At 42.6% G+C, this 19,787-nt stretch overlaps 4 protein-coding genes across 7 annotated transcripts; 2 read left to right on the top strand and 2 right to left on the bottom strand.

The window, feature by feature from the left end:
• The first annotated feature begins 152 nt into the window (after positions 1 to 152).
• Positions 153 to 4,613, top strand: prpf31 (PRP31 pre-mRNA processing factor 31 homolog (yeast)). Its single transcript, XM_076737224.1, has 14 exons — positions 153 to 310; positions 1,113 to 1,328; positions 1,424 to 1,484; positions 1,638 to 1,721; positions 1,845 to 1,942; positions 2,162 to 2,268; positions 2,411 to 2,580; positions 2,673 to 2,830; positions 2,936 to 3,025; positions 3,284 to 3,411; positions 3,692 to 3,764; positions 3,925 to 4,053; positions 4,150 to 4,248; positions 4,338 to 4,613. Exons 2-14 carry the CDS (start codon positions 1,113 to 1,115, stop codon positions 4,449 to 4,451), a joined length of 1,527 nt encoding a protein of 508 aa, XP_076593339.1. The 5' UTR covers positions 153 to 310; the 3' UTR covers positions 4,452 to 4,613.
• A 224-nt stretch (positions 4,614 to 4,837) lies between these two features.
• Positions 4,838 to 14,038, bottom strand: cnot3a (CCR4-NOT transcription complex, subunit 3a). 4 transcript variants are annotated; one of them, XM_076737325.1, is made up of 18 exons: positions 13,896 to 14,038; positions 13,183 to 13,253; positions 12,996 to 13,063; positions 12,828 to 12,902; positions 12,632 to 12,721; positions 12,393 to 12,521; positions 12,077 to 12,172; positions 11,267 to 11,486; positions 11,040 to 11,173; positions 10,766 to 10,822; positions 9,528 to 10,464; positions 9,318 to 9,423; positions 9,066 to 9,207; positions 8,212 to 8,320; positions 7,706 to 7,904; positions 7,122 to 7,254; positions 6,910 to 7,035; positions 4,838 to 6,608 (listed from the first exon to the last, which is right to left on the bottom strand). In XM_076737325.1, exons 2-18 carry the CDS (start codon positions 13,205 to 13,207, stop codon positions 6,510 to 6,512), a joined length of 2,745 nt encoding a protein of 914 aa, XP_076593440.1. In that variant the 5' UTR covers positions 13,208 to 13,253; positions 13,896 to 14,038; the 3' UTR covers positions 4,838 to 6,509. The 4 variants fall into 4 exon arrangements, with proteins under 4 accessions (XP_076593440.1, XP_076593441.1, XP_076593443.1 ...); XM_076737326.1 differs by having other exon boundaries at positions 8,221 to 8,320; XM_076737328.1 differs by lacking the exon at positions 10,766 to 10,822.
• A 338-nt stretch (positions 14,039 to 14,376) lies between these two features.
• On the bottom strand, positions 14,377 to 17,953 carry tfpt (TCF3 (E2A) fusion partner). Its single transcript, XM_076736329.1, has 7 exons — positions 17,715 to 17,953; positions 17,138 to 17,239; positions 16,589 to 16,711; positions 16,166 to 16,236; positions 16,015 to 16,084; positions 15,203 to 15,361; positions 14,377 to 14,975 (listed from the first exon to the last, which is right to left on the bottom strand). The coding sequence occupies exons 2-7, from the start codon at positions 17,237 to 17,239 to the stop codon at positions 14,901 to 14,903; spliced, it is 600 nt and encodes a 199-aa protein (XP_076592444.1). The 5' UTR covers positions 17,715 to 17,953; the 3' UTR covers positions 14,377 to 14,900.
• Positions 17,954 to 17,997: 44 nt separating this feature from the next.
• Positions 17,998 to 19,119, top strand: ndufa3 (NADH:ubiquinone oxidoreductase subunit A3). The gene is made up of 4 exons (XM_076737252.1): positions 17,998 to 18,066; positions 18,319 to 18,393; positions 18,752 to 18,829; positions 18,931 to 19,119. Exons 1-4 carry the CDS (start codon positions 18,060 to 18,062, stop codon positions 19,020 to 19,022), a joined length of 252 nt encoding a protein of 83 aa, XP_076593367.1. The 5' UTR covers positions 17,998 to 18,059; the 3' UTR covers positions 19,023 to 19,119.
• Positions 19,120 to 19,787: the final 668 nt, after the last annotated feature.

Raw genomic sequence — 19,787 nt, 5'->3', positions numbered from 1 at the left:
TTACTGAACTGATTCATGACAGCAAACCGTATTGTTTTATAACCGTTAAGCGTTGTATTTATAAGCAAGAACACCCATATAACTCCCTGCAGTGAGTCGCTCTGTTTGTAGTGCACTGACCTCATTACCCATAAAGCCGTGCGAAGGTTGTTACGTATTTAGTCTGCGACGAACGATACAGAAGTGGACCACAGTTTGACGAGGAAAACATCGTACAACGAGTCGTTGTATCTGCATAAAGAAGAGCTTGAAGTCTCCATAGGACACATTTGTTTTTGTTTGTTTAGGCGACCGGAGTTTGAACTTAAAGGTAAGTTTGTGTTCCTTAAAATGCGTCCAGTGACCTGACCGGCAGCGTTAAGCCAACGTTTGCTAACGCTAGCTAAACAGTTTCCATGAACCGTACGCCACATTAACGATACAAACACTGCCTTTGGCTGGTGCGCAAACATCTCTATCAAATAACTACATTTTCCGTCGTCGTCTTATTTATTTTATGTGTCATGTTTATTGAACAGGGCCGAGATACCCTGAAATCACAAGTGCTAACTCCAGCTAGTTTTGTTTGTTTAAAAAAACAAACAAAACCCCTCATTTGTGTCACATGGTTTAACTCCCACAAAATCCCATTTGAAGTTTGTAATGTTTTGTTGCTGTCTAAGGTGATAACTGACGATTTTTCACATTATTGACTGGTATTTGCCAGTTAAATTGACTCTTATTAATGTCTTTTCACGTGGTAAATTGCCTGTGAAGTGTTGAAATCATAGGGAAGTCAAGCAGAGAAAAACAAGTAGTTCTTTGCGATCGTGGAGATACTTTCAGTGAAACAGTGATTCAAACATGTTTGAAACCCCTTACAATGAGGAAACGTGAGCTTGAGATCCCCATCATAGGTTATCGCTCCACTGATTTTAGGCGATTGCAGAGGTAGAAGTGTCGGTTATATTACAATGGTTAAGACTGATCTACAGTGCTCACACTGTGGTACAATCAGTAACACTCAAGGCCCGCAGTGGTGCTTGGGATTAATTCAGAAACTGATCTGAGTACCCTGAATCTATCAAGCCAGCTACCTCTGATGTCTTCAAATTATCTGCTGCTGGTTTTAGATGTCCCTGGCGGACGAGCTCCTGGCAGACCTGGAGGAGGCTGGAGATGAGGGGGAGGACGGGTTGTATCCAGAGGGAGAGGAGGGGGAGAGTGATGGAGAGGCGACGCAGGGGAGGACAGAGGGAGGGCTGGAGGACATCCCAGAGGAGATGGAGGTGGACTACAGTAAAGCTGAGAGTGTTGCGTCCATCGCCAAGCTCCGCAATAGCAAACAGGTGGGTTGTATCACATGAGGGCATCATACAGGCTGATATTTAGAGTAATGCTTTTATTCTGGTTATTCCTGCTAATCTTTACTTTTTGTCTACAGTTTTCAGAGATTATGGACAAAATTTCAGGGTATATTGGAAAGCAGCGCAAGAACTCAGAGGGTGAGTGTGAGCTAGTGCATGTTCTCCATTTTATGTTTGACATTATGTTTTATGATTAAGCTTTCCTCGCAACATTTCGTTCCAGCTGAATGTTAACAAAGAGTAAATTGGCTCTCATTGTGTTGATATATATATATTTTTTTAATCTTTTAGTCTCAGGTCCAGTCGAGGCTGACCCAGAATACAGACTGATCGTAGCAGCCAATAACCTCACAGTGGAGATCGACAATGAGCTCAGTGAGTTGGTTTTTCCTGGTTTGTTTTCAAAAAGAAAGGAATAAAAACCCAAAATGTGAAAGGTTTCATTTGTTCTGCTTTGTCTTAACAGAGTTTTCTTATGTTTTTCTGCCTGCATTTCAGATATCATTCACAAATTTACTCGGGACAAGTACTCCAAGAGGTTCCCAGAGCTCGAGTCCCTGGTGCCAGATTCTCTCGATTACATCCGCACAGTCAAGGTGAGATGAGTTGAAATGTTTATTCAGCTTTTATATCAAAAACCCATTTCAATTAGAGAGGACTGCCCAGAGTTGGCAGAGCTCACAAATTCCACACCCTCAGGAATGATCGTTAATATTAAGTCAGTCTGCTTTTTTTATTTGATTTTATTTATCTCCTGTTATTTTCTGGCATGTGGTTTGGGAATCATATATTCTCCATTTGTGTTTCCTGCTCAGGAATTGGGAAACAATCTGGAGAAGTGTAAGAACAATGAAACTCTGCAGCAAATCCTCACCAATGCCACCATTATGGTTGTCAGCGTCACCGCTTCAACCACACAGGGGTGAGTCAGCAGACATGTTTGGTTTATTGATTTTTAATTGCTCCCATCCAGCTGACTGCGTCCTCACTGTCGTCGCTGTGGGTGACTGTCTCCATTTAAATGCTTATCAATATGTTGATTTTGTGTTTTTTCATGGCTTCAGCACCCTGCTTAGTGAGGAGGAACTGAAACAACTGGAGGAGGCGTGCGACATGGCTCTGGAGCTGAACCAATCCAAACACGGGATATATGAATATGTAGAGTCCAGAATGTCATTCATTGCCCCAAATCTGTCCATCATTGTTGGAGCGTCAACAGCTGCCAAGATCATGGGTGAGTGATGCAAAAAGATCAGTTGTTATATTGTTTAAATGCACAGAGATTACAAATACAGATTGTTCTTGCTTTCCTCTCTCTGGCTGCAGGTATCGCTGGCGGTCTCACTAACCTCTCCAAGATGCCTGCCTGTAACCTGATGCTGCTGGGAGCTCAGAGAAGAACCCTGTCCGGCTTCAGCAGCACCTCCCTGCTGCCCCACACTGGCTTCATCTACCATTGTGATGTCGTGCAGTCACTCCCACCTGTCAGTAAATATATTAACATAAACACACATCGCAGTGATTTTGTGCATTTAACTGATCCTGGGGGACCTTGCAGCTAAACTCTGTTTTCCCTTTCTGGTCTTCAGGACCTCCGGAGGAAGGCTGCTCGTCTGGTGGCTGCAAAGTGCACTCTGGCCAGCCGAGTGGACAGTTTCCACGAGAGTTCAGATGGCAAGGTGACTGTCCAAATGGAGCACGTACACATTAATGCTGAATTTATGATGAGCTGCAGAGGCAGACTCAATGTTCTCTTGATCTAATGTACATATATGGAGGACCAACATTTTACAAACATCTTATAATAAAATTGCACCTCTGACACTGTAATTAGTAAGTCTTAAAAGCATTTTAACATGTTTTTTCCATGCAGTATTGTAAGAAACATGAACTCATTTCTGACTCTCTGAATATCTTATGTCTTGGTTTTTTTGCAGGTTGGCTATGATCTGAAAGAGGAAATAGAGAGGAAGTTTGATAAATGGCAGGAGCCTCCACCAGTGAAGCAGGTCAAACCTCTGCCAGCTCCACTGGATGGACAGAGGAAGAAGAGAGGAGGAAGGAGGTACAGAAGCCATCAGCTGCTCAGCACATGCAGAGTCCTGCTCAACAGGCCACAGATTTAGTGAAAAGTGGAGAACAGCGTGGAGGCTCGCTTGAAGCACAAACTGATCTATGGAAACTTTTCCTTTAGAGTAAATCTAAAACAAAACGAAGCAAAGTCCCGCTGCATGTTGGAGCGCAACAGAAAGCTTATATAACACGCATAGCCGAGTTTAGAATACCACCATCAGCTCTAAATATATAGAGTATAACCAACGCTGCTTGTTTCTTTCTGCCTGAAGGTATCGAAAGATGAAGGAGCGTCTCGGGCTGACTGAGATCAGGAAGCATGCCAACAGGATGTCCTTCGCAGAGGTCAGAACATATTTCTATCATGCCTCCTCTCTTCTTTTGCTATGCTTACTTCTATTTAACCCTCAAGTTAGATTGGACTTTTTTTTTTTAAACCCTATTTTAGAGTTGTTCTACATTAATGCATTTTTCTTTAAGCTAATTTCTTGATGTGACGTTGCAGATTGAGGACGATGCGTATCAGGAGGATCTCGGCTTCAGTCTCGGTCAGCTGGGGAAGAGCGGCAGCGGGCGCGTCAGGCAGGCTCAGGTCAACGAGGCCACCAAGGCCAGAATCTCCAAATCTCTCCAGGTAGACTCAGTCATGCCTTGTTTTCACTCCATGTTTGAGTCATAGATCTTTCTCAGTCTTTTCTAAGTCTCTGGAATGTTTTGTTGTGCACAACAGAGGACGCTGCAGAAGCAGAGCATGACGTACGGAGGAAAGTCCACAGTCAGGGACCGCTCCTCAGGAACCAGCTCCAGTGTAGCATTCACTCCTCTACAGGTAGAAAGAAGCAGACACTGTCTTTCTGCTTTCTGCTGAGCACTTTGAAGGTTTATTTAAGCCAATAACCGCTGTGCTTTCATCTGCAGGGGCTGGAGATCGTGAACCCACAGGCTGCAGAGAAAAAGGTGGCTGAAGCCAACCAGAAATACTTCTCTAACATGGCAGAGTTCCTAAAAGTCAAGAAGGAAGCTAAGATGTGAACACACACACACACATGCGGTCATCCCGCACATGGACAGTTGCACTCGACACTGCAGTGATAGCATATTTTCAATTCGTCTGACCTTGTGCTTTGTCCTGTATATTGTTTACTATTACATTTGTTTTGTTTTTCATTTTAATAAAATCTGTGAAGATTTCACAAAGCGTCCTGTCTTCCTTACAGAAGGGAAAAAGGTTTAGTTGATAAGAGCTAAACTACAAGTAAACGCAGCAAGTCTTACACCATTAGCTGGCTACTGCACTCACCGAACTCAGGAGGTAAATTTATCAGAACAAAGTCAAAGTCAAGCTCGTCCGGAATGGAAAATAAGTGAATCCGTATTCCCACGTAGGAACGACAGGACTTTACACCACACACCGATTTGTAATTTCTTAAAAGTATTTATTGAAATTTTACAATCCTGTTATAACCCCGTTTTATGACATCTCCCATGCAGAACTGTGATGAGAAAAAATTGTAAATACGTCTTGAAATTCACATTTTAGCAATTTCTTAACTCACCTTCCCTTTCTGAAAACCTTAAAAGCCCAAAAAATAGAATCTATAAAAGGCAAAACTCTCATAACTTTGCTGTATTTTCCTTTTTTTTTCACATCCTCAATCCCCCCCACCCCCCCGAAAAAGCCTGAAAACTAATCACACACAACAGAAATTTTTGAACTGCAGTACAGATCTTAACATTTTCGTGGTTGCTTAAATGGAAAAATCTGATTCAGTTTAACACTCCCCATTCAAACTGCCAAGAAAAGGTGGGATCTGCCCCACACCAGATTAAATCTTATTGTTCTTCAGGATAACACATGAACAACCACAGCAGATGAGACATTTCTTACTTGACCCGCCAGTTAAATCTACCACCAGACTTTTAGGATTTCTGTGTTTTCGCTCTACATGTAAACAGTTTGTCAGTGCACATTCACTGTATAGGGTTTTCACTCCAGGTATCAGGTGGTAAATTGAACAGTGGATTTGAGGATGAAGTAACATCAACAGAATAAAACCTTGACTAACGGTGGGAAGTTGACTCAAACCAAACTCAGATTCACGATCCGATGCTGTCTGTGTATTTTGAGTTATTGAGAGGTGATTTGGGTACAGGTACATTCACTGAGCTTAGCGTGGCCTTTTGCCTCGAGGACGATGAGGATTCCTCAATGGCCAAAGAATCAAACATGAAGTAGATTAATGTCTCAAACCCTATTTTTAAGATTTATTTTACAAGTTTATTAATTTGTCACAAACATGAATGCGCCATAATAATGCATTTTCTTTGACAGGTTAACTTACAAACATTTTATTTGTAAAGAGAGGGAGTCAGAGACCAGTTCAATTGCATAGCAATTTAATCCATGTCCAATAAGGACTCTTTCCCTGTCACAGGGAGAGGCCCTGTGGTCACTCTCAATCAGCGTTTTAATCGACCAAGACAATATCAATAAAACTATTGATAAACGCTCACTATCTCTAATAGTGACCATGTTCAACAGGCATCGTAGGGTCTTAAAAGAAGCCAGTCCTACACACCATGACTAAATGTCCACTGTACCTCCCCATTCTAAACCACCAAATTACAGTAAATACAAGAAGGGCAGTTTACTCAACAATCAAATCCAAGGTTTGTTTTGTGTCAAGTCAAAGGCTTCCAGGCTCATGTTGGGTAGGTGGTACAGAGAATCTTGTTGAAACGGAAAAAGAAAACAAAACATGAGAAACATGCATGGGGTAGGCTTTCCTAATGCCACATACTGAGTGTGCACACAGACAGGCACAAACGCAGATCTCTAATGAGAGCCCTCCCGGCTCATGCAGCGTGATGCGTTTGATCAGGCCCATGGGGCATTTTTGTCAAATGCAAAGCGCTGCATGAGGAGCAAGGGCTTCACGCTGAGATGCAGCCTATACAGACACCAGTCTCCATTTTAGGAGAGGGTTTCTACTACACATCACAATCTCTATCCACAGTTTGAAGTTCAGTCTCGGAATGTCAACAGCAGCACGTTTTGTCTCTTCTGTCCTTTCGCGTCCCCCTGTCTCGTCACTGCAGGTCTCTGTCCTCGAGGTACCTGTACTCGAAGGTGAACCCCTCTTTCTTCCTCTGGCCCCATTTCTCATAGTCGAAGTAAATGTAAGTGCCCTGGAGGAACAGCAGAGCGGAAAGAATCATCATTCAAAGGCTCAAACCCATAAGCCCCCCACACTAGGGTCTAACTTAAAGGACCAGCGTGTAGGCTTTAGCGACATCTAGTGGTGAGGTTGCAGATTGCAACCAAGTGAGCACCCACTCAGAAGGCCCTCTCTAAAGCAGTGCTTGGTTTGTCCCATTCTGGGCTACTGTAGAAACATGATGGAGCTCCACGGTGGACTCCATGTTAATATACACACTGGACTCTACACACTGGACCTTCACAGAGAAAATGTGAACCGTAAGTCTGCACCTGTTCAAACTCGTCAGTGATAGTCTTGGGCTCCTCGTGCCTCTGGAACCACATCATGTACTTGGTGTGAAACCTCCATGACTGTTTCTTCAGAGCCTTGGCAGACAGATACTGAGCCTTGGTGCCCTGAGAGAGACAACAAAGACAGCATTGAGCTTCCAAGCAGTAAGGTTGACAGGGAGTAAACATGGAGTGGGTGGGTTGGTTTTTACCTCCAGGTAGTAGAAGATGAAAAAGAGTGTTTCTGTGGACAGTCTCTGGTAGAACTCTATGGAGTCAGAGTGGTGCGGCGGTATCTGATGATGGAAGGGCAAGGTGGGACACGGATTCCTCATCAGGTATTGCCTTTAGGACGGAAGCACAGAGTTAGAAAACCAGAGCAGAATCAAGGCTTCCTACGGTTGTTTACATAAAAAATATGGGCTTCACATATGAAGAAAACCAGTGGCCCACCATCCAAACCAACCAAGTTAATGTTTGGGTGTTTTTAACTTATTTTAGCAAATGTTACTCAAACAGGACTAAATAACGCATCTGAACAGAGAAATTTGCTCTCTTTTGCTTTTGATTTTTTTGTGAATAATAAAAGTAAATTGAATATAAACAGACTTATGCTTAAAATATGTTTGCAAATCATGTAATACAGACTTTTATTTGTCTAGGAGCCATGATAATATACAGTAAAAAATAAAAATTGTATTGTTCACTCATATAATCCCTAATAAAAACATCAACTCAGATTTGTGAAATGACATGCAAGATGTATTGTTTTTGTGAAAAAATGCGCCGCCCTCACCTGATCCTCTCGGAGTCGGAGGGGTGTGGCATGTGTGTCCACGCGGACTCCTGCATGGCCTGCTGGTAGAGCTGGTCTTTGGGGAGAGGGGTGGGGCCAAGCGGACAGACCCCGAGCGAGGGGGGGATGCTGACTTCCGACACGGACGGCTGAGGGGCGGCGGGTGTGCCGGGCGCTGCAGATGAACCAGAGAAGATATCTGCAGGAGAAACAAGAAGTGAAGGATTGAGTCGATGACACAAACACTGTGGGGACTCCTCTTTTTGTCACTTCCCCTCTCCTCCTTTGACTTCTTTACATAACACTTTGCTATTTACGGATACTCTAGCAAAACACAAATATTTGTGACATGCACCCACAGACATCGTCTATTTATTCTAAACCTAATGTCACTTTAAGTCATCTCCTCTTCAGTAACCAGTCAGTGTACAGAAGACAGAAGGTTTGCAGTGTAAAAATATGAGCTGATTATTCTTCAGTAAGTTAGCGCAGAAAAACCGTCTGACCGTTCCGACCTCTGTCTGTTAGGTGCAGGTTGGGAATCTCTCCGTCCAGGCCTGATCCCAGCGCTGCTCTCTCAGCCATCGCCTTCAGAGAACTGAGAGGCTCAGGAGCCTGAGGAGGGAACAAGATGGGAGACAAGAAGAGAACAGGGTGGATGATAAGTAAAATTAAGCTGGGGAGAGAAAGGAAAACCCACAGTTCTGGGCATATATAATGAGCAATATATGGGAATACTGGGAACAACATATTAGTGCAGAAAATTAATTATGGAAACCAACTACTATTATAGCTGCTACACTGAAAAAAAGTCCTCCTCCTCCTCCTCCTGCCTTAAATTATGCAGCCCCAGCCAGCAACGTTTATTAACAACGACCTGTATTTGATAAACTGAGCCATGTACTCAAAAGAGGCAAATTTTGCCAACTCATCTAATAAGTTTGTTTTCTGGCACAGCTAACATATGTCAACAGCTTGCACTGCCTTCTTCATGGTGTTTGCAGTGAGTAGAAGGAAAATTGGGCATCTGCTTGAGTCCAAATATATCTTGGCATGACATAATTTTTATCTAAATGTATCACTGGTAAGTGTGGGCCTCTGTGTTTGGTATAAAAGTGGCCTGGAGCAGAGGTCTGTGGGCAGCCGGGGATGTTTTCATAATGGGATTTACAGCAAGCACATCAGCGTTCTCTGGTCATGTACCAAACAAAAGTACTTAAAAAGTAGCAATGTCAGCAGTCATTTAGTAATTTTAAAATAGTCCAGATATGGCTACTCAATTAGACCCTTGTGTGGCTCTGATAAAAGCCTCTATCTCAGTCAACAAGTCCCTTTTCAAAACACTGCTGTGCTCTCTGACCTTGAGGCTCTCAGAGGCCTGTGTGTAGGAGTGAGGCCCGTTGAGAAGACTCCCTCCTCCAGGTGTGCTGTCTGAGAACGAGGGGGACGGAGAGCTGGGAGGCAGGGTGATGGAGCTGATTAAACTGGGACCGTTGTCCATCCTGCACCAAGTCCAGTGGGAACAGCAGAGAGAGACAAGTTAACAACTGTCACAGAAATAATGAGAAGTGCGCAGAGTTTGCAGACTCAGATCAAGTGACAAATCACTCACGGCTGACTGGTTGAAGAACTGAGAGATGAGGGTTGGCTGCTTTGTGACTGGCTCGGTGTGCTTAGAGCTGATTCTGTGGAGCTCTCTGCCACTACAGCACTGTAACCTGTGAGCAGGTGGGGGGGGGAATATTATAAAACACACCATAAAGAGAAGACAACATCAACTTCAACAGTGTTACACATGGCAAATCACGACAGGTCAACCTACTTGTGCTTCCGTTTTGCTTCAGTCCACTGGGTGGTCTAGCAGGAGCAGCGTTCACCCCTACTCCCCCAACCACTCCGACATTTCCTCCATTGCCTCCCATCATTCCAACTACTCCGGGGGTAGTGCTGACAGAACTCGGGGGCACCTGAGAGGCACCGGGGGCTACGTTTTGCCCAGGAACCAGACCCAGAATGCTCCCACTCAAAGAGCTGTGGGCAGGGCTGGAACCGAGCAAACCGAGCCCTGTCCCCGCCCCGTTGGTGGTGACTCCACTGGAGCCAGAGGTGGGGATAGAAGTGCTGCTCTCCACTGAAATGCTGGACTGGGTGGTGCTGCTCAGACCCAAGCCTCCTGATGCTGCTGCCTGAGCGTAAGGGGCAGGTGTGGAGCCTGAAATGAGCCCTGCCATTGTGTTTAAAGGAGTGGGGTGCCCACCCAGGCCTAAACCAGCCATTTGGTTGGCACTGCTGGTCCCCGTCATGCCAACCTTGCTCAATCCCAGCCCCAGCCCGAGTCCCAAACTGGATGCCGGGGTGGGCCCAGGTGTGGGCTGAGACTGAGAGTTGGGAGCTGATGAAATGGGTGTGCTGGGCGTGGGGAGAGAGGGGGCAGTTGAGGCTGGGAGGAGAGGGTTGCTGGGCGGGCTGGGGGTGTTGTTTGAGGGGATAGAGGGTTTTGTCTGCGATGGCGGCTGCTGTTGCTGCTGCGGTTGGTTTGGTGGCTGAGGTTGTTGCTGCTGCTGCTGTTGTGCAGGTTGATGCTGATGTTGCTGCACCGCACTGCTGAAGCTCCCTATAAGACTGCTGCTTGTGGGAACCGCAGAAATGCCTCCGACTACACTCGCCATGGACACAAGGGAGGAGGACGAAGAGGACCCAGAGGTGGTGGAGGAAGAGAAGGAGGATAGCAAGGATGGTGTGCCGTTCTTCACAGGTGACTGAAAGTAACAAAGCACCAGAAAAAAGGCATTTCAGACAAAACTGTCCTGAGGGCAACCACAGCTGTACAAAGTGTATGAAGAGCAAATTTACTGTGAGCTACTGAGGCCCATATATTCAGGAGGTGGTACAAACTAAATCAGAAGTCTCCAACCATGGTCCCACAGACAAAGAGCACGTTCCTTTTCAGTGTCTGAGAGGCCAAAACCCTTCAGCCACCGTGATTCTCCAGGACCAAGGGTGAAGAGTGCTGCACTACACTGTTCATCTACTGGCACAGCACAGATGAGAGCCTCTCACCTGACTAACTTCACTGTCTGTCGACCGTCCCCTTTTCTTATCGTCCTCTGAGTTCTCCTATAGGAGGAGATACCTTGATATGACAATCCACTTTTGAAATGTTGATTCAGCAAACGAGTCAGCGGATTACAGCGCAATGGGTCTTGTAGAACTTTTAACTCAATGCAAACGTCAGAGAGGAAATGTGCAAAATCATGTCAGAATGTACTTTTTCTACGAAGCATCTATGTCACACATTGGCCCGTGTTGTACTGATATGAAGACAAGAACTTACAGCAGTGCAAGTGGCCGGGGATGGAGGGATGGGTGAAGAGGAGGTGGTGGAAGTAGGAGTGCTGCTGGAGTGGAGATACATTTCATCTTCCACATTACCCTGACCTGACGGAGAAGTTGCAACTAATGCTGCAGCTGCAAGAGAAAGACAGGAGACGACTGGTGTTATCATAGCCCCCCATGTCTGCTGAACGAATAAAAACCTCATCCTAACACTTGAAAACTCACGGATGTCTTCCAGGTCTAAGTCATCATACAGGAACTCGTTCTCCTCAAAGTCCGGGTCTTGGGAGGAATCAATGTAGTATTCAACGTCATCTTTGATCTTCTGAATAGCGTCCACTGCTATCGAGTCATTGTCCAGCATTCGTAAAATGGTCTCCAACATGCGAATGTGGAATCTATGCCTCTCAATCAAACGCTTCAGCTCTTCAATGCGATCTTGCTTCTGCATGACAGACAGAGGACAAGCATGTGGTGTTCCAACCAGTTAATAACAATAACATGTGTGTTAATAATTACACCAGACATTTTACAAAAGAAGACATTTGTTGGTGACGCTCAAAATCTGGAGAGGTTTTGCTGCAGAGCCCATTTTGTTGGCCTCACTCTTGAGGTGTGCTTGAAGGTGTGTGTGTATAGAGGTGCTGCCTACAGATGCCGCCCCCTTCATCAAACACTTTCAGTTTACAAATTAGTTTTTTTTTAATTTGATATGTGTGGGTGCTGATACACAAAAATTAAAGAAATGAGTTTTCATTCTTTAAAAAAACAACGATGACCAACAGCAGGGCCGGTAGCCACATAATGTAATTGATGTGTAATCGGTAAATATCCAAACACTGTGTAACACCAGTGACACCAACTACTGTTGCAAGCCTAGTGATGACTAGTCAACTTACAAAATGTTCAGTTGGAGGCAGCCCTGCTGACTACATCAGAACACACTACACTGGATATACACAGGAATTACAGTATTGTCCTGAGTGTGTCAAAAATAAACATTCATAAAAAAAAGAACGAGAAGGGAGGACTTACCTCTTTATCGCCTTTCTTTTTTCTCGTCTGAACCGAAAGAGATTCCACCTCACTTTCGAACTGATCCACCTGCATATTTAGAGTGTCTATCGTGTTCTGCAGATGAAGAAGTCGGGAAAAAAAAGCAGATCATGAAACTGTCTTATTTATTGACCCACTGTTGATAAGTTTTTGAGAGCTTTTAACAACTACGTTCTGCTTTCATTCCAAAGTTTTGCACTTTTTCTTTGTCTTTGGCACAAGGTTGAAAAAGTTGTAAACAAACATTCAAGCAAACAATTTGGAAAAAAGGTATCAATAATGGTGGATGTAATACTGTTAGCCACTGTCCCGTCTCCTCCTTTTCCCTCTGAGCTGGATCCACTTTCTGGGCGAGCCCCAGGCCTTCTTTAGAGTAGGCTTTTGTTTTTGTTTCCCGTTCTACAACCTTGAACCGCTCCATTTGCTAAGGAAAGAAAAATCACATAAGTCTTAATTAGTTGACTGTTGTGATGAGCTGAGGACACTTTACTGAGACAATAATAACGTCAATCACAAAAAGGTGGAGAAACATACCGTCTCTATAAGTTTGCGGTTCTCGACTAGCTGCCTTTTGTCTTTGATCTCGTTTGAGGCCACCCATGTTTTTATCTGATCTCTCAGTCGCTGCAAAGACAGATCAGGAAAACATTGGAACATTATTGGTTTCAAATACGCAACGTTCAAGAGCGCAGATAAAGGACAATGTGAATAAAACGTAAACTGGTCTTACCTGTAGTTTTTTAATCTCTTTCTTGAGGTCAGCCTCGTATTTTTCTTTCTGGTTTGCATTGGCTGCATTGTGGAGCTAAAATACAGATGAATACATGAGCCACTTCAGGTTTAACTACATCAGTTTTTGAAAGAGTATCAAACAAATGCAGGATCAAAGATTTCTTACCTTTTGCCAAATGTCTTCAAACTGTTCTACACCTTCAGCTACTTTTTTCAAACATCTGTCGATCTCACCTGTGGAGATTAAGAAACATGTGGTCCAACATCACAGCATATAAAGTTCTGGGTCTCTGTGCAAGATGCCAGGCAGCGTAATGGATCCTGTGCAACATCAGTTTCACCAGCAGTCTTACCTTGAAGTTTTCTCTTGTCAGCCATGGCTCTGACTACGACAATGTCCACATTCCGTCTGTCACAAAGTTAACTATACACAGAAAACAAAACGTGTACCAATAAATCACTCAAACAAAACACAAATCCCTTCAACAGAGCAATTAGTACACCAGTTTCCTGAGTGGAACTGACGTTAACACCAGCTAGCTGGTCAGTTAACGTTAGCTGCACGTTATCCCCTCGGAATCTAAGGACACTTATGACCAGAACTTTTGTATGTCCGTTTGTCTACCGTTACATTTTCGTTGGCTGATCTTACTGTTACCAATGTGACTGACATGGTTGTCAGCTAAAATTAGCCACCTAGCATGCTAACATTACTGAGCGAACGTTAATACTAGCCAGTTTCTTAGCTCGTCCACCTCGCTCGGTTACTACCTGGCCCGCTTCAAAACAAGTACCACGGAGCATGTTGATGGATAGGTCATATTCATGCATTATTATTTTGGGGTCCAGTATAGCTTTTATATGGTGGTTTTACGTTGTGAAAGGCACAATATAGCAGAGTCCGTTCTAATCGTTAACCTGCAAGCTAATACAGCTAACTGTCTGGCTAGCTAATGCATAAAATGTTAGCTAGCTAGCAGCTTAGCTAGCCAGCTAGCCAAATTTAGGAAAAAGGGAAACTGGGTCAACCCAACCATCTAGATTTATACATGTTTACGACATTTACCTAGGGTATGGACTTTCGTTTGTCTTTTTTCAAATACAGCCAAAACTAATTCCAGAAAGTCTTCTTTACTTCCAAATTGTGTTTTCTTTTCGACAAGCTCGCTCACTGTAATGTAGCTGAAGATGGACGGTAGCTAAAATCCCACCTCCGCGTTTGAGCCCCGCCCTAAATCTAATCTTCGAGAACTGATTGGACAGAAGTCATGCCTGTCACTGAGACACATCCGCTGGAGCGACGCAAAACCAGAACTGCATCTGAAACCATACAATCCTAGTATTTCTTCACTGAAACATTTCTTTATAGTTAATCTTTACTAATCTCTAACCTCGTTGTATGGATAATGCCACATTTTTTTAGTTTAGATATTGATTCATGGTGACAAATTTTTTACTTACTTACAGACATACTTCTTCATATTTCTACCTGGACCTGAAACATTTTTAACTACTGTATAAAAACACAATAAAACACACCGAGTTTTGCATCAGTTTTTAAAGTTTAAATCATTGGTCAGATGAGAACAACCTTTAAAAGTTAAAAACATGAGTTCAACAAACTCCAAAACAAAACAAACTAAAAATGTCATAAATGGCAGTCTGTAATACTTTAATGTTAATTACGGGTCTGCTTGCTGATATAAAATCATGAACCATTGATACTTTCCAGAAATGTATTTAGAAATCCATTTATAAACAAGTTTGCTGCCCTGATAGTTGTATCTGGGTTGCTGTCCATGACAGCATGCACTGTTTGCCACAATTATGTGTTGATACCAAGTCTTAGTACAAAATATGACAAAATTAAATAATGTATACAAAACAAATGTATATATGCACCAGGTGAATGACATTTCATTCTTTCTTACATGAATTCGATCTGTTCAAAAACGTTCAAGTAAAACTAGAAACAGTGCAAAACCTGGGTGAACAAAGGCAGCGGATTTACTAAACAGTTGAAGAAACTGGGGGCTCCTTCATCATCGTCATATCCAAGGCAGTGCAACGATCAGTGAGACAGAGAGGTTGGGCTGGGCATTTCTCCAAACTGCGTCTCTGCCAACACTGAAATGTCTGGTTCAGTCTGGGAAAAGAAGCCGAAACTCAATTCAACAGAAAATCAATTATTCTACACCGTCAGATGTCTGAATGCTGACATTAAGGAGATGTAACTGCATTTAAAACCACCCACTGATGCATCCACAACCACACACACCACAAGACAGGGGGCACATTGTAAGGAACTGATCACTGTCTCTAATACCGCACACTTGAATGGACAACAGCAGTTCAGCAGAGCTCTTCATCTACCTGTTGGTCTTTCTCCTTTTCTTGACGTGGAATTCGGTGCCTCCTCTTCTTTGGTCCAGCAGTGTGATGCAAAGCTGCAGATGAAGTGGAACCAGACACACCATTGAGGCGGTCATCCTCCACTCCAGCAGCAGCATCTAAAGGGGCTCCAGACTCATCCTGAAAGAGGAACAAGTGAAAAAATGTAACATGTAAAAGGCATTAAATGAGCTATACTGCTGTATTTATTTATTAGGAAACACCAAACAAATCAGCAGACGGGCTGGGTTGGGATCAAAGCTGCTTGATTATGGCAAAAAACATATGATGATTTTTTATAATGATTTTTTTGGTCAATAATAACTAAAATAATAACTCAAATACAGTATCAGCTAATTCTGATCTATTTTTTTTGAGGGCTCCAGTGTCAAAATCTTGATTAAGCTCAAGTATTTTAGTGGACGTTGTGCTCACATTCTTAATTTTTCTGGTCAATAGGGGCCTAAATTTTTGCCAAAGAGAATCCACCCACCATCAGCTGTTATAGTCGAACAAGTTAACAGAATATTATCCTGGATTTAGTGATTTGGTGAAATTATTCTGTTCTCCATGGGTCCTTAACGTTTCTTGTGCATCAACTGGTTCAAGTCATAGAAAACAGAAGCTGGGACTGATAGTAAATACTAAAATCAAACATGTAACTTTTACTTTATTTCAGTCTGCATCAGCAATTGTTCACACCACTATTTGAGCTGATTTGTAATTATTTTCAGAAACCTGTGATGAGTGCTTTCTATTCTTCTTTTAAAGATATCTGTCCATCTAATTTTCACCTCTAGAAGTATGGTGAGCTGGGCGTTTCTGTAGTCATCCCCATGAGCATCTAAAGTCTTCATGAGAAACCTGTAAGATTAAAATAATCTTCAGATGGGCCATCAAGTGGAAAATGTCCTTGAAGATGTAAAGGAAATGGAGCCACTGTACCGCCTCTCTTTCTTCAAGCGCCGTGTAATTCTTTGTACTTGGTGAAGGCGACCAAGAATCTTCTGATTCACCTAATAAAGAAACATTTGGACAGAATTTTAGGGTTTTCTTTCCAGACATGCGTCACTTAATAACACAGTGAGGAAAAAGCAACAGAATAATTAGGATGTCTTTATAAAGAAAAATCATAATGCTTATTCATTGCATTTGCAGTTCTACAATAATATCAGCTAATCTGAGTGAAAATATATCAGAAATTTGTAGGTTTGAACATAAATACATACAAATAAATGATGTGAGAAATTAAGAACAATGACAACAAATCCAAACATAACCTATATTCACATTTCACAAGACACACAGACAGGAAGTGTGTGCAAAATAACACACATATATGCATGCTTTATGCAAGCTTGCACGCACCTGTTCAATTTCCTTACACCTCCTGCTCAAAGCCAGATATTTCCTCTTGTCAAGAGCTCTTCTCTCTTCATCCTCATATGCTGTACTCTCCAGCAGCTCATTGCCTCCTGGGCCCAGCTCCACCTGGAGGAAACAACTCTTGTTTCTGTCTTGTGTTTGGCCGTCTGTGTGTTTTTGCCGGTGTCTTTCAAATGAAACAGCAGACCCTATCACTCCACCCACTGAACTACATCAAATATCGTCTTCTCCAACCCTAATAGAATTCTAAATGTAATAAATTTTGGCATGCATAGATCACATGTATGGCACTTATGGCACATTTAAGTAAGATTCTGCATCAGGGGTGTGACTGTCGCCTCTTCCTTTAAAAACTGCACTAAATCAGGGCCAAGACACAGTATTTAAACTGGTAATATTAGTGACTTGGTACAATGAGTGCGAAGACAGCTACACACAATGCTTCTCGTGACTTTGTGGCACAGGGAGCACTGGCTAGGTGTTCACACTTACTGACATCAATATTACTATTAACCTGACCATGACCATTACCTCCCCTGGTCCCAGCTCCACACCACCAGGCTCCAGCTCTGCCTCCAAAATGTGTCCCCCAAACAGAGGAGGCAGAGCCAAACCAGAGAAATCCTCCATCATCTGGAAGAAGATTTTGTGTTTTCATTAAAAACAGAAAACTGAAGACATTACTTCTATTGTGGAGGCATTTTAAATATCAGTCAGTTTTAGGGGCCAAGCATGTATGTGTATGAATGTGTACACACACAAGGACTTTGACTCAAAATTATTATATATATATATATAGATACATAGTTTTGAGTCAAAGTCCTTGTATATATCAACTATGAACAACAACATGCAGTGTTTATATACTTAGATACTGAAATAAATATTGAATGATTAGTGGTGCGGGATACATGTACACGTCTACATACAGTAACGCTATATACTGCGTGCTTAGCTTTATATTTTTACGATGATGATGACGATATATACACAAGTAGCGACGTTTTACTGAGTACTTAGAATACTACTGAAAATACTCGTTACATTAAGGCTAGGTATCATCGACTAGCATGCTAAATAACATGCTCTCAATCCTCCCAGTACTTACATTTAATGAGTGTTAAGTCCAACAACAGTGGCGTGTGTCCTCAGCAGCAGCTCTGTCCTGCAGTCTTAAAGCTCCTCTACAAACTGTTTGATGGGCTCAGAGTGTGTATTACTCTACGGTTTACACAGTCAGCTTAGCTAAAACCGGTTGCTAACATCATACTATATCCTAACTGGACTGAATGTACTTGGCTGATACCAAACGCGAAACCAAGCTACAACAGTTCCTACGTCACACACGTCGCCAATCTAATGTTTTTACGCGACGGGCGCAGAAATTATACGTCGGTTTGTATTTACTACATTTCCCATGATCACCCGCTCGGTGGAAACTTCTTGAGGCAACATGGCGGGTATGCGAGTATTTTGTTGTGTTTTGTATATCTACCCGATACATTTAGCTTTAGCAAGATCTCTGGATAGCATAAACAAATCATTTAAATATTCTAAACCACGCTAACGAGGTCTCAGGGTTACTTTATCACGATGATATTCATTCGAAATAAGTCGAAAAACATGACCTTGGGTGTGCTGCTAACGTTAGCTAACCGTAGGTTGACCGTCAGGTCTGGTGGATTTTAACCTGCTTTGTTTTCTGTCTGCAGGAATCGCAGCGTTCCTGAAGAATGCATGGAATAAGGAGCCTGTTGTCCTGGCCTCCTGTGCTATTGGGGTGGTAGGTCAGTAACCAGCTTCATATGCCTAGTTCATGTTAGTGATAGACGGAAGCACAACAGTGTACAGCGCGTACACTAGGGCACTTGTACAATAAGGCACTTATTAGGGCACTTGTACAATAAGATTGCACTGGCATATGTACGTTACCTCCACTGTCTTCACTGTCTTCACATCATTAAATACTTTCATTATATACGTAACACATGCCTTGCATAAAAAGTAAATCATAACAACAAATAAGCCTTTCAAAATCAGCATTTAATTTTACCTTAACCAGCGACTCTGTGTCAGCTGGCCAGTGTAGACACATGTGTCATTAATATATTTTATGTAAAGTTGATTGAACCTTTATTTCCTTAGGTTTGCTTGTTCCATTGATCAGTCCCCTCACAAAGTATTCAGAAATGATCAATTCATCTGTACCATATAACTACCCAGGTAAGCTATGTTGCTGATCATTTCACAGCAGGTTGTGTTTGAGTGTCAATGAAAGCCCTGGGTATTTCAGCCATTAATTTAACTCCCCTTTCCCTTTGCAGTCCCTGTGCGAGATGATGGAAACATGCCTGATGTCCCTGCCCATCCACGCGACCCACAAGGAAGAAGCTTGGAATGGCTTAAAAATCTATAACTTTCTACCAATCAACTCTTGTGCTGATCCTCTTGTTCAAATGTGTCTGCATATCTGCTCCACTTGTCCCACAATAAAGATTGCCTATTTAATTCTACTGTTGTGCCACATTGTTTGGTTTGATATACATTTAATACATTTGGATTGAATGCATGGTTACTACATTATAACATCACATTAGTCTAATTGCATGAATTGAAGAAGGTGTAAGACTAGACTCTAGTCTGACAGCGTTTTGTGATTTGGACTTTGAAAAAGTTTTTCACGTACCTTGTAAGAGTAAACCTTAAAATGACCTGAACTCCAGCTTTCCAGACATTTTTCTGTCAGATGACTCAGTGTTAAGATTTCTGTTTGATTTTGCAGAGCAGATTGTGAGAGTTTTGAAACTAAGCTTCAACGCAACCCTGATCCTTCAGAAGGGGCTTAACCTGACAAAGCTGAAATCAGATTAACATTGTTTAAAAATGAAGTCCTTGTTTCATACCAACATTATTCTAATGGAATGATTAAGTAAGGAAGCAGTATGTGGAGCAGTACTGCATTACAAGCCTTAAAAATATAGACTCAGCTGCTACAGTTAAAATATGGGACTTGCCACTTCAAAGGCACTTTAACACCTATGTTGTGCTGGTTCATGTGTACTTCATCCCAACAGACACTCTATATGTGATGTATTTCGCAATGATACTGTAAATCCACATTTGAAAATACACTCAAAAGCTCTGTTTGTTTTAAAAGATTTACATACAGAGTAACAGTAGA

The sequence above is a fragment of the Chaetodon auriga genome, chromosome 8 (assembly GCF_051107435.1).
Source record: "Chaetodon auriga isolate fChaAug3 chromosome 8, fChaAug3.hap1, whole genome shotgun sequence".
NCBI classification, from domain to species: domain Eukaryota; kingdom Metazoa; phylum Chordata; class Actinopteri; order Chaetodontiformes; family Chaetodontidae; genus Chaetodon; species Chaetodon auriga.
Note: the sequence above shows the minus strand (reverse complement) of the source record. Positions and strands in the feature narration are given on the sequence as shown.